The 12,775-nt window shown below is 39.6% G+C and overlaps 1 protein-coding gene across 2 annotated transcripts in view; it reads right to left on the bottom strand.

The window, feature by feature from the left end:
- Window positions 1–12,775, bottom strand: part of HPS5 (HPS5 biogenesis of lysosomal organelles complex 2 subunit 2) — a 62,390-nt gene that overhangs the window by 9,142 nt on the left and 40,473 nt on the right. The window contains exons 1-13 of one of the 2 annotated variants that reach the window (XM_032187701.1): window positions 12,462–12,580; window positions 12,084–12,243; window positions 11,538–11,648; window positions 10,638–10,702; window positions 9,939–10,131; window positions 7,344–7,477; window positions 6,808–7,023; window positions 6,422–6,493; window positions 6,109–6,197; window positions 4,973–5,151; window positions 4,588–4,746; window positions 3,379–3,538; window positions 1,229–1,352 (exon numbers count right to left, since the gene is read on the bottom strand). In XM_032187701.1, coding sequence (XP_032043592.1) covers window positions 1,229–1,352; window positions 3,379–3,538; window positions 4,588–4,746; window positions 4,973–5,151; window positions 6,109–6,197; window positions 6,422–6,493; window positions 6,808–7,023; window positions 7,344–7,477; window positions 9,939–10,131; window positions 10,638–10,702; window positions 11,538–11,648; window positions 12,084–12,221 — 1,640 coding nt within the window. In that variant the 5' untranslated portion in view covers window positions 12,222–12,243; window positions 12,462–12,580. Of the gene's footprint in view, window positions 1–1,228; window positions 1,353–3,378; window positions 3,539–4,587; window positions 4,747–4,972; window positions 5,152–6,108; window positions 6,198–6,421; window positions 6,494–6,807; window positions 7,024–7,343; window positions 7,478–9,938; window positions 10,132–10,637; window positions 10,703–11,537; window positions 11,649–12,083; window positions 12,244–12,461; window positions 12,581–12,775 lie in introns of those variants that run through there. The other variant, XM_032187700.1, reaches the window with a different exon arrangement.

Raw genomic sequence — 12,775 nt, forward strand, 5'->3', positions numbered from 1 at the left:
GATTTTACAGCACTCAGAGTTAATTCTTCGATTATAAAGCTCACTAAAATCACCCTTCTCATCACCGATTTTTTTTTTCCCTGCCAGGTGTTTTATTCAAGAGAAATCCCAACGAGCACACAGAAACCCATTTCTACCATAAGGAGAACCACATTATCCAGAGTTGAACAGAGACCTCAGCCTCTTGCTTTCTGACTAAGAACTAGTTTAGGAGCATTAAAAAACAAAACAAAACACACACCTTCTTTTAGGATTACAGGGAAACTTTAAAAAGCAATAGTAAAAAAAAAAAGCAACTGTTTTACTTTATTTAATCATAAATAGAACATAGAGGGTACTTACTTTTAAGTTCTAATTACTATTACTGTTTACACTCAAACTCCTAAAAGTTGCTTATGATTTAGAAAGAATTCATAACAATGCATGTATGTCTGAAACCTGTTCTGAGATACTCACACTATTGATATCAACTACATTTTTTTGTTGCAGAATATAATTGACATACCTAAGTGATTAAAGAAGAGGTAATATTCAAACTGTCATTATGGAGCAGTAACATTTTGTTGAGGAAACACACCAGTTTCACAACAATTATTTAAGTTATGTTTTTATCACCATTTGCTTTATATGTTGAAGTGAGTTTTTAAAAGGCAATTTGATTTCTGCACAAAATGGATGCTACCATATTTACTTGCACCTGGAGTAAACTACCATTATTCTACAAACATTTGAGGAATTCATTAGATTTACTGAAAGGTGCATATGTGAGGAGAGAAAGATGGCAGGCTAGACAGTACACTTCACAAGTGTGTTTTGGCAATATCTAGCACCATTCAAATGTTTTAATTTCTGCCCACAAGCCCTTATCATTTAGAAATCCAAGTAGCACAAAAGCTAAATTCTAAAACAATATTTTTAGTAAGTTTCTTTTTGAGTACAAACCACTACCACAGTTTACAAGGTTATGTTAAATATTCTTAGCAGACATTCAGAAAAGTAAGGCTGAAATCTTGGCTGCACTGAAGCTTACAGCAGCTCTTCGGATCTTCATTAGAGTCAAGATGAAAGCTTTAAATAGCCTAGCAAACCTGACTGCATCTCCAGTGTTTCATTTCAGGTGTTACATTTTTGCAGAACAGAGTATGAATTAAAACAGACAATGCTACAAATTCAGAGAACATAAAAAGGGAAGGATGTAATGGATGAATGAACCTCCTGCAAGTTTTACCTTTCTTTCACAGCTTGGAGAGAGACGAGAGGAGATGGGGAACGAAATGACAAAGGAATACTGAATGGGAGAAAAGTCTCACTCCGGTCAGCCTCAACCGCCACAGATGCATGAGATACGTTGTCTAACAAATGGAATTGAAATAAAGAGTCATGAAACAATGGCCTGGCAAAAATGAAACAATGAAATAAAGCACAAGTCACTAATTTATTGCTAGACAATTTGTGTGGGATAATCATATTTTTCGGTATTTCACGATGAAAATTATGTGGAGACAGAAAAGCACTACCTAGTCTCACGGACCATTTTATTACCAACTTCAAACCTTTTGGTTCTATAATAAGGCAAATAACATTCCGTGACAACTGTCTGAAAACTTACAGTCTATACATAACCTCACAGCTCGTTTCAAAGACAAAAAACTTAATTTAATTCACTGTTAGTTATTTAAGCAGATAGGAAAATTTAATGTGGTAATATGCATCAACTCACACAGCCCTATTTCCTAAAAGGGAAACTATCTCTGAAATATAGAAACACAAATCTTGGTTAAGGTGTAAATCACTCCTATTTGAAGGGACTTCAAAACACAATTAAACCCACAACCCTGGCTTTTGACAAGAATCACAGGAAATACAGAGCCCCTGACTTGTTCCTTTTCACTGTTATATACCTACCTGTATCTACAGGGTGTTTTGATTAGTCATTTCCTCATACAAGCACACTTAAGCATTACACTTAAGGGGTGTAATGAAGAAAAAAGGATACTTTTGAGTAAGAATGACACTGTTTTGCAACAGTCAGACCTATCTGCACTGCTGAGAAGAAAAGATGCTGTGCTATTACAGAACTTCCAACAGAATCCACTCTCCTTCAATAGGGCCTAAAGGTCACAACTGACTGGGACCAAAAGGCTGCTTTTGTTCATTATACAAATTAGCAACCTAAAAAACTTGTGACATCTTACGTAAATATGATCAGGGAAACCAGCTGCAGCACAGCAAAAAAAAAAAAAAAAAAAATGAAGTCATTCATTAAGTCTATCGCTTTTAAATACCAAATGAAGTACATGTGCTTCAAGAATCATCTAGAACCTCTCTAGATTAGCAAATTTGCTATCACTTACTTAACAGATAGAAGAGTTTTAACTCACAATGCTCAAGAACTATGACCCTTCATTTTAGAGTTTTAATGTTAGGGAACCTTCCTGCACATTTTCTCATTTGTCATTTTTTTTTGGTGAACGAAGGTAAAGAGACAAATGTAAGCATAAGGGCTACAAACATCGTGTACCTTAGTCAGCAGGACACACTACTGACAAACAGAGAAGCAAAAATTCTCCCACTCTACTGTGGCTTTCCTCCAGCAAAGCATTCAAATTGTCTTCCTCCTCAAACATCTCTGCAACAGCTAAGAGCAGCCTTTTTATTGGAAAGCCTCTCTACCGCACCCTGAACTAAACAAGCTCCTTATCATCCCAGGTTTCTTCCTCTTCAGAGCAGAGAACAAGACACATTATTTCACTATGCTTCATCTAGCAACAGGTATTCATTAAGAAACACTCCCTGAGTAGTTAAAATGTTAGATATTAACAATTATATCATTCCCATGCTAATGTATAAATGTGTAAGAGGTGATCCCCTTTACAGATGAAATCCTGCAAGAAAGCTAAGCCTACTCCTCCCTAAGCCTACTTGTTTTCCCCAATATAGAAATAATGCCAGAGACAAGACTAATAAATTCTTTCCTGTAGCCAAAAAGGCTGGAAGGATAGGGACATCAAACAAATCTCATTTGAAGCTCAATTAACACTGCCACAGACAGCCAAGACAGTCTCAGCATTAATGCTGAATTGCACACAAAGGGGGAAAAAATTTGAGTGAAACTCTAGCTTGGGAAAAGCCCTCTGGACCTTTTGTACCGCTTCTCATTTTTGTTTATGTGTTTATTTCTGTAGAGCCAGTATTTCACCCCAATGATTCAATAAAGAGTTTGACTAGAGGATAGGATAATTGTGTTTCCATTGAAAAAATTAGAAAATTTAATTATAGATAACTTGGTAGGAGAAAATAAGAGCATAGAGCAAATAAATTCTTGTAGAATAAATAAATACTGCATCTGAATAACATATTTTCATTAAGAAACATTACCAAGTTCCACCTGTTCATCTTCCTGGTGTGCAGGAAATTCTTTAAGTCTCTCATCTTCTGAGAATGTTTGACTGTGGAGAGAACATGAGTCTTCATCGGACTGACTGCCTCGTCGACTAATAACACGATATATACCCGAGTCCAAGACACTGAAGCTTTCCTGTCAGACAAGGGAGAAAGACCAGATGTTTTTCGAGTTGCACTTCCTTGTTCAACTTCCTGCAATGAATTGAAACAACCATCCCAAGAGAAATAACCTCACAGCCCTTCATAATTCACCATCTGAGAAAGCCCTATGGAAGATCAGATTACTGACAGATCCAGAACAGCAGAGGACACACGTGCTGTTAAAGTCGTAGTCCAGTGACATTATAAAGATGCACGCACTGCAATTGCTTTCAGGAAAGCAGCCTGTGGAACAACTGGCATACTTAGTACAAGACCATGAGACAAAAAAACATCTTGGCTTTAGTCCCATATGTGAACCAGCCACTTCACCCCATGTAACCACATCCAGACGAGTCCATGTGTTTTCTACCAGTAAACCACACCTAGCTAGCACAACTATGGATTCTCTAAAACTGTCTGCTTCTAGACACATGTACATCCTTTGGCTCATGGTCAGTCCACATAGTTTACTTTGCCAATGGAAAGGACTCATTTACCATGTCCAGATGGAATTTATGTTACTGTTTTTTAAGCTTCACTTTTTAAATACTTAAAACAACATGAGTTGCTTTTGATCTAACTATGGAATGTTTTGCTTTATTTTTTCCTTAGAGCTTTCTGTTTGAGCTGCAGAGTGAGACCATTTTTAAAACAGGGCTAGGACAGCTCTGAACATTCAGACATTCAGCATTCACCAGATAAGACCACAGTTATAATCAAGATGACCTTTACTGAAGCACGGCAAGGTACAAAACTCAGCTGTGGAGAAAGCTTTCTTTGTATGCTTCTTTGTATCTATCTTTGTCCATTTCTTAACTGTTAGCCATAAAATAACACAGGAAGACAGGGGTGTAAGAGCCTAAAGAACGCAAGTAGTATTATTTCATGCCTCCCTACCCCAAGTAACTTTAAAAAACAGTATTATCACCTATAGTAGACACAGGGAAATCAAAAGCCTCATCTACAAAGAAAATAACAAGATGGTTGTAAGAAAAAGATAAAACTTCTAGCTAACATTTTTGGCATTACCAATACACTTACATGAGACGAAATGCTACTCCTCCTACTGCTGCACGCAGAATCTAGAGGTTCCACTTTCAAGATCAGTTCCTCCAGACGTGAAATGAGGTCCTGTTGGGTTGAGGCATCCAGCTGGGACTTCAAGTGTTCCAGCTTGTCTAGTGGCAAATTTTTTCTTGCCTAAAAATACACAGGGAAACAGAATCATTATTATTTCTAACGCATGCATGAAAAAATTAACAAGGAACTACATATGCAGGCTAATTTTCATACTAAAACTATAAGGTCTAGCAAACTTCTTAAAATCTACGAAAATATGAACCTTGGAAACCCGTGGAACTTATTGTAAGAGAACAGGGATCAAAATGGAGTTACATTGCACATTTACAAAGAGGTATTTACTTACTCTGCAAGAAACTATTGAATTTTGGAAGAGACAAGAGACCCTGGCAGCAAGAGTCCAGAACCCTCTTCTTATCAGACGATCTACACAGCGGTCTACCAGCAGAAGGGAGAGGTGTACAACTTTTCCATTTGCATGCAGACAGAACAGTTCACTCTTGTAAACTGCAATATCCTGAATATCTGCAAAACCAGATGCACAAAAGAAGCATGTTAAGGACTGAAATTGTTCATCAGGATTCCTTTTTGTTCCTGAAGGAAGCTGAAATCCTATTTCCTTGAGCACAAGCACGTGCAACAGCGTAATACAAGTGGTACGGAGAACAAACACTAAAGAGCACTAAGCTAGCATCTAACAACTATAAAGCACAATTCAAGTATCAAAACTTTCCAGAGTTGCATTTCTAGACTGCACCCAGAAGTACACTTAAGCTACTTAAAGTTCCCTTTTCCTTTGAAGGATGAAAAATGAAACAAAGACTGATAAATATGAGAGAGGTACATCATTATTAGCTTTGAAAAAAGAACAAAAAGATTTGGTAGGAGAAAACCTCTTTGACCTTTCAGCAGTTTCCAGAGGAAATAGTTACGCTATGTGCAAACACTCAAAGACAAAGGCATCGGAAACTTAACACCAAAAGGTGGGAGGGAGGCAGAAGGAAGAAGTCAAGTGACAATGCCCAACAGTTGTAGGACTGTGCCTATAACCACATACATACAACTATTTATGAGGTGCCACTCATGTGACAAACAAATACACTCACTGGTTAGACAGATGTTAGAAAAATATTTTTTTCAGCTTTCAGCAGTTTGATTATCCTTCACAGGATACCTGGGAATAAACAGCAATGGGGAAAGAGTACTGTGGGTTTTGTTATTACCTCACAGTATTTTGTTACTGTGCTTTAAGATTCACTTTATACCAGGTTTTGTTTCTCAGAAATATGGAGGCTGAAAGGGGTGGGGAGAAGGTTACTAGTCAAGGGTATGTCTGACAGATGACAACAAAAATGATTTCTCTGATACATGTTCTGCAATCCAGCCGCAGAAATAGAGCCTGAAAGGCTTTGTGTTAGGCAAGGACTTCGGATACAGCAAACATAACAAACCACATTACAAACTAAGATTCTTAAAGTTTACCTTTTACTTCACTCCAGAGTAAGACTTGAACACTTTGGGGAACAAAGATATAAATGCCTCTTTCCGTCCAGGTTACAACATAATGCTCACTGCAAACAAAGCAGATGTTAACCAGGAAAAAATTAATTGCAGTAGTCACTGTAAGCCAACATCATCCCTACATACGTTAAGTACAGCAAATGAGACAGTTGTTTAACGTGATATTTCGAAAATTCTTACGCAAAAACATTAAGTTGATAATACTAATTAGGAGTATACGCAAGTTATTAAAGGATTTTTAAATCTACTTTATCAACAGGAAACCAATACTCACGTCAAATACAGTAGCTTGGGGAAAGATAAAGATTGTGGAGAGCAGCTGGAAGTCGTGCAGTGAGGATCCATCCTGTAAAGAAAAATGATCTATTACAAAACATAACCATAACAGTATCACATTCTTAATCCTTTAAATCTAAACCTGGCTTAAACGTACAGTCTTATAACAGCAAAATTCACTGCTATAGTCACACAGAGACACCTACAGAACCAAGGCTTTGGCAATTTTAGTTAATTACTCAACTACTGCTTTTCATTATTAGATGGAAACATGTTAAGATGACAGCTAGGATTAAAGTTTGACTGCACTGGGAGTTTATTTCATCTTCTCAGCTGGTCTTGAAGTCCCTAACTTGTTTATCACCGGTAAGGCTCATGCATTACCTGAGAGTAACAACAGGGAGAGGCGGTGATGAGAGCAGCTGCTTGAACTGATGCGTGCTTTGCACTTCTCCATCAAAGTTCACCTCCCACATCCTTGAGCCAGGCCGCGCACAATATATTAGTGGTTGCTGATTCCCGCTGTTTTTTCCAGCGGGAAAGAAACATGCTCCAAATTCTCCATCTCTTTCTTTGTTACCAATTTTCCAAAACTTCTCTCTAGAGGAGAAAATGCATTTGTTAAGGCAGCATTAACAGAGGCTCTAATTAATTTTATGTTGTTCTTGAAGAATAAAAATACTAAATCCTAACTGCTGAACTGATTGTTTGTTCTCTAAACTCTGCAATGAAAATTCTGAAGCCTGCATAAAGTTTGTAACATACGGGGTGCAGCAATATTTATTAGTTTAAGTAAAAACTCAGATCACGAGCTTTTTTTCCTCTTTCAGCAATTGCTGAAAAAAGTCTTCTGCAGTTAATCCTCCTGGTTGCAGCACAGCCTTGCAAGTCCAATATTTTACAAGTAAAACGTAACTTGCCTCTCTGTATCACACAAATAAGTACGTGTAAGTGAAGATATGAGCAGTCTTCCATCCAAATAATCGAGCTGAACAACACGGGAATCTACAGTGGTTATAATCTGAACAGGAAACATCACAAAAGTGGCAGCAGCCTACAGTTTAAAGAAAAAAGAAAAAAATGCATACTGGGCCTCAGTTCAGCATAAAGATTATTTCATTAAGTTAAAATTGCATAATTCAGAAAAGGCTCACATACACTTGAATGTACAGTCTAAGACAAAGCAAGGCAATGCAGTTCCTCTCTTCTCTCCCCCATTGTGGTGGTTTTACCGTGCTAGACAGCTAAACACCACAACCACTCTCTCACTCCCCCACCTTAGATGAGAAGGGGAAGAAGTAAAGTAAAGAACAACTCACAGGTTGAGATAAGGATAATTTAATTAAAGGGAAAAAAAATATAATTATTAAGGAAAGATTATTATTAACTAAATTTAACTAAAGAGAAAAAAGGGAAAGAAGAAAAGGGAGGGGGGAAAGAAAAAAAACAAAAACAAAAACAAATAAAGGCTATATAGAAGCGCAAAGGAACGAAATTACACGTACTCTCTACTTCCCACAAATGAGCGATGCTTGACCACGTCCTTGAAGCAGGGCCTCAACGCATGTAGCCAGTGTTTGGGAGGAAGACTGACATTCTCACAAGAGCCCACCCCTCCCCTCTTCTTCCTTTTTCCACCTTTTATTGCTGAGCGTGACACCAGATGGTATGGAATATCCCTTTGGCTGGTTTAAGTCAGCTGCCCTGGTGATGTTTCTTTTCTCACTTTTTTGCCCGCCCTCTAGGAGGGTCAGAGAGAGTCCTGATGCTGTGCCAGCACTGCTCAGCAACAGACAACACTGGTGTGATACCACTACTGTTCTAGCTACAAGTGCAGAGCACAGCATTGTATGGGCTGCTGCAGGGAAAGTTAACATCTCAGTCAGACCCAGTACACCCATGAAACAAGGTTCTAATGCTTAGAGATAGAGGAATCTAAATCATCCTCTTCCCGAAACCATTACTGAAGTTTTCCATTACCAAAGTTTTAAGCAAATAAATCTTATCCTATAGCACACAGACTTTTTACTTTTTTAAGAGTGGTTTTTTTTTTTTTTTGTAACTTTACAAGGGTCCTTTACTCTTTTGTAAGCTTTGTGCACTTGCCAATGCTCTCAATTCTCCCCATGGGTACTTTCAGCCAAGTCTTATAGAGACAGATCTGAAGGATTACTGAATACAAAAAAAAATCCATCAGATTTAGGTGATTTATATAAACTCACAAACTTTTTCTATTACCCAGCAGTGAATTACCCAAATGCTCTTAATTACTCAAGTGTCTCAGCTTCCATGGGTGCCAGAACAAAGTCCTAGACAGACTTCTACTGGAAAATGCACTCCCATTTTCTAGTGGACAATCACCATGTTTGACAGTTTAAAGCTGTCTTGTTATGAACATGTCAGTTGCTAACTTTCAACAAACTGTGCTACATTTGAGATTCAATAGTCTTAACAGGCCCAAGCAGGCACATATTTCATGGGTTTTGCCCTTCTCCCCTATCCTTCCACAGCTGATTTTCTTGCTCTTTAAATGCAACATTCTTGCTACTTTTAAGACAATTTTCCTTCTAAAATCTCTCATGAGGGATGGAAACAACCTGAAGGAACATGCCTACTTCCACATTGTGCTGCATCTTACCAACCAAAAGGAGAAGTGACCTAGTCATGATAAAATTTGAAACACTGAAAGACTGGAAATCAGGCTGCTGCTATTCATTAATGTGAGTGCCTTTTGCACAAAGTGTAATTGGCTTAAACTTTGTGTCCACCCACCATTTGTTTTAACTATTCCACATCTTTAGGAATGAGAGTATCCACACAGAGGCCAAGAAATACACATTCAAGAAGGATAAACATGCACAGCTTTCATACTGATCCAGAAAGCCCAGAAAAAAAAAATCAGTCTGTGACTGCTCTTTCTCAGACTGACAGATGAGCTGAGGACCAAAACATGTGGCTGACACTGCACCTGGAGTCTAAGGGGTCCAAGGAGTCCATCAGGCTCAGAAATGCCAGAACTGCGTACTTGGATCCTTGTCAACTCCAAGAGGAAGAAGCTCAGCCAGTACACACTATTTTAATACTGCTCTGTCCTATACTGAAGGGAATTCTATGAGACCATGCTTGATCTTGATCACAGCAAACAAATTTTAAATGAACTGTGGATTTACTCAAATCTCTGAAGTCTGGACAAATTTCTGTCAGAACCTACCCATACAAAGTCAGCCTGAATCCAGTGCCTCTGTGTTGCTAAATCACACAAAATTTTTAGTTCTATACATTAAAAAACAGTTTTACGCTGAGTTACTAAATTAGCTAAAAAAAGGTTTGGGTATGGAATTGCAAGGATTTCTACTGTTATCTCAGTAGACTGTTTCTCTTGCAGTCAAAGCTACACAGAAAGTTTGCTTTCCCGACACCCAAAACAAGTTTTCCTCTGTTCTACATCTCTTTAAAAAAGAATCCACACAGCACCGCCTGGGAACCTCTTTATCTTGAGGTATGTGACACTTTACCTTTCCTTGTTTTGATGTGTTAATCTTGATGGCTGATACTTTTCCCACATGATCTCCTACAAAAACACGGAGGGCTGCTGTATCCCAACATAGAGCTGTGACTTTTCTGCCCTTATGCTCAGAGGAAACATAAATACGTTCTGGTTTCCCACGACGTTCCTGATTCAGCTCCCAGACTACTACGAGACCTTGGCTGCAACATTTAAAAAGAAAACACAGCTTGAGCATAAGCGTTCTAAAGGCATTCAATGTTTTATCAGCGACAAAAACACATTACCCCAAAGAAATATAAAACCTAAGCAAGAAGTTCACCTCAGAGCTGACATTGCCAGCAAAGATGCTAAGCATAAGGAAAAATATGCATTTAAATTTTAAACAACGTAAGTGATATTAACTGCAACTTTCACTCTGCCATGTCACTGAAAACATTTCTTCTGATGCTGAAGGGTCTCAAGGGTACATTTATCATATCTTTGCACGCTGAGCTCTCTCATAGAGGTTCTGTTACAGAAATACAGCTTCTTCCTAGAATAATTATGCCAGAAAAAAATATAAGCAAACTACCCAGAATTATTCTGTTGAAGCCTGTACCAGTTAATTCCCTGTCCCCATCCAAGTTCTCAGCAGATGTCAGCCTGAAACTTACAAGTTACTTCAAAATATTTATCCTCTGTTCAGGTTTCCAAGTACATCGCTCACCTGGTAGCAACAGCAACGTAGTCTTCATCATGCAAACAGCAGGCAACTCGGGAAATGGCACCTTCCTGAAAGTAAGGTATGGCAGTAAGCACGGGTAAGAAACATTCTTGTACTACGTTTGCCAGAACACAACTTTTATCTCTATGAAATAAGAGATTAATGTCAACAGCTGCTACCAGTTTGTGGTGATACAGGTGCTTTTGTTTGTTTGGGTTCTGCTGGCAAACACTGAGCTTACTCTAAGAAGCAGTAGCCAACAACACAACTGGATCAAGAGAATCAACAGCTCATCCTCCAGCCTGGGAACACACAAATCAGTCTCCTATCCTTGTATCTATAGAAGCTGTTTTGCCACAACTAAGCAAGATGTTTGCAACCTCCAAAGATGGTTGCATTCATTTTATAGTGGGAGCAACAATGGCTCCCAGGAAACAGTATGGGGTGGTAGGAACAACAATCCCTATTCCTTGACCTCCTTCAGAAAAAACAAGCAAGCCTACATTTTCTTTGCCTATTCAGGTAGTTCGTAGTTTGGATACCCAAACAGTAGTTATATACATGTTAGTTGCTCTGGTTACACATTCGAGGGTTTTCTTTGGACTCAAACATTCAGGGGGTGACTTTGCTGCTGTTGTTAAAAGTAAGATTTGGATAAGCAGAATTCTGTCCCTCTCAAGCCGTTTCTTTCACACCTCATGAAACATTACACCACACGCTCTGGGGACACCGACCAGCACCACAACCCTTTTTAACATGTAGCAGTTTGAAATATTACCTTATTTGGACAATTTAAGGAGCTGAAAATACCCATTGAGTCTTTTAATAAAAATTAACATTAAATCACATCTTTCCCAGTCCCAATTCCCCTGGATATTTTTCTCCAGAATATTTTACCCTTACCTTATGAGTAAGAAAGAGCCTTTGCTTCCAGCCATCTCTCTGTATAAGATTCAGTCCTCCTCCTGAGCTACCCAGAGCTATCCATCTCCTCGACACAGCTATACATGTGCACTGAAGGCATACAAATCATAAGGCAGAACACACACACTGGTAAGTACAGTATCTTTTCTTCACGTTATTATTATTATTATTATTATTTTTTTAAAAAAGTTCACTGCTTGCCAACTTCATGTGCCACTCCTCAAACACCAGCTGCAGAGCCACCACTAAAGAAATTAAAATTCCTTTTTCTGAGAGCCAAACAAATGGTAGAAGATAACAACTACTTAAGATTGTATTTTTTCCCTGCAGTTGCATTAAAAAAAACACTGCAGCAGGATTCTGTCTTCACTTCTTCTTTTTCTGTGATTCTCCACAGCACAACACCCATAAACTAACACGCACAAACTCCCAAAGAACATGATAGAGCTTGTGGGCTAATTAGAACAACAATTGATTAGGATAACTTCTTAAATTGAATAACAAAAGCAAACATCATAAACTCACCTTCAGACGACTAGAATCCAGCCTGAGTGCAGAAAGCAATGGATCCAAACATTCAAACTCTGCCAGGACATGGTTGTAAGAGTCCGGAATGACTGGCACAGAGGCCATAGGTGCATAAGGCTGGCAGCACTCGCTCATGGGTACATCACAGCTGCAGCACCTACCAAACAGAAGGTAGGTTCGCAATTAGCCCACTTTTTAGCGTTACAACAGATTTTTTGCGTTTAAAGAGACTATAACAAGAAGAGGAAAATGCTCAAGGAGCGTTAGACCTCAGCATACCAACACCACACGCGCACCCGGTTTTAAACTTAGCCAAAGTTCCGCAGGCAGGCGCTTATTGATGTTGAGCACCTACGCCCAGCCCCAGAAGCCTACCTTCGGGGGGCGTTATGGAGCCAGAAGCACTTTTACAGCGGAATGTGAGGAGTTCCGATGGGTGCACCGCCCAGAAACCCACAGGCGAGCAGCTGGGGGAGGCAGGACGCAGCAGGTCCCGCACAGAGCCCGCAGCAGCCCCGAGCCCCCCTCAGCAGCCCCAGGGGCCGCCCCCCTCGGCCGCCGCCTCACGCCAGCGGCCGCCCCCCGCGGCACGTGACCCCCGGCGAGGGGCGGGGCGAGCGGGCCGCCGGCCGCGCGAGGGCGGGCGGGCGCGTGACGCGCGGCCCCGGGCACGTGACGCTGACGCGGCG

The sequence above is a fragment of the Aythya fuligula genome, chromosome 5, assembly GCF_009819795.1.
Source record: "Aythya fuligula isolate bAytFul2 chromosome 5, bAytFul2.pri, whole genome shotgun sequence".
Lineage (NCBI taxonomy): Eukaryota > Metazoa > Chordata > Aves > Anseriformes > Anatidae > Aythya > Aythya fuligula.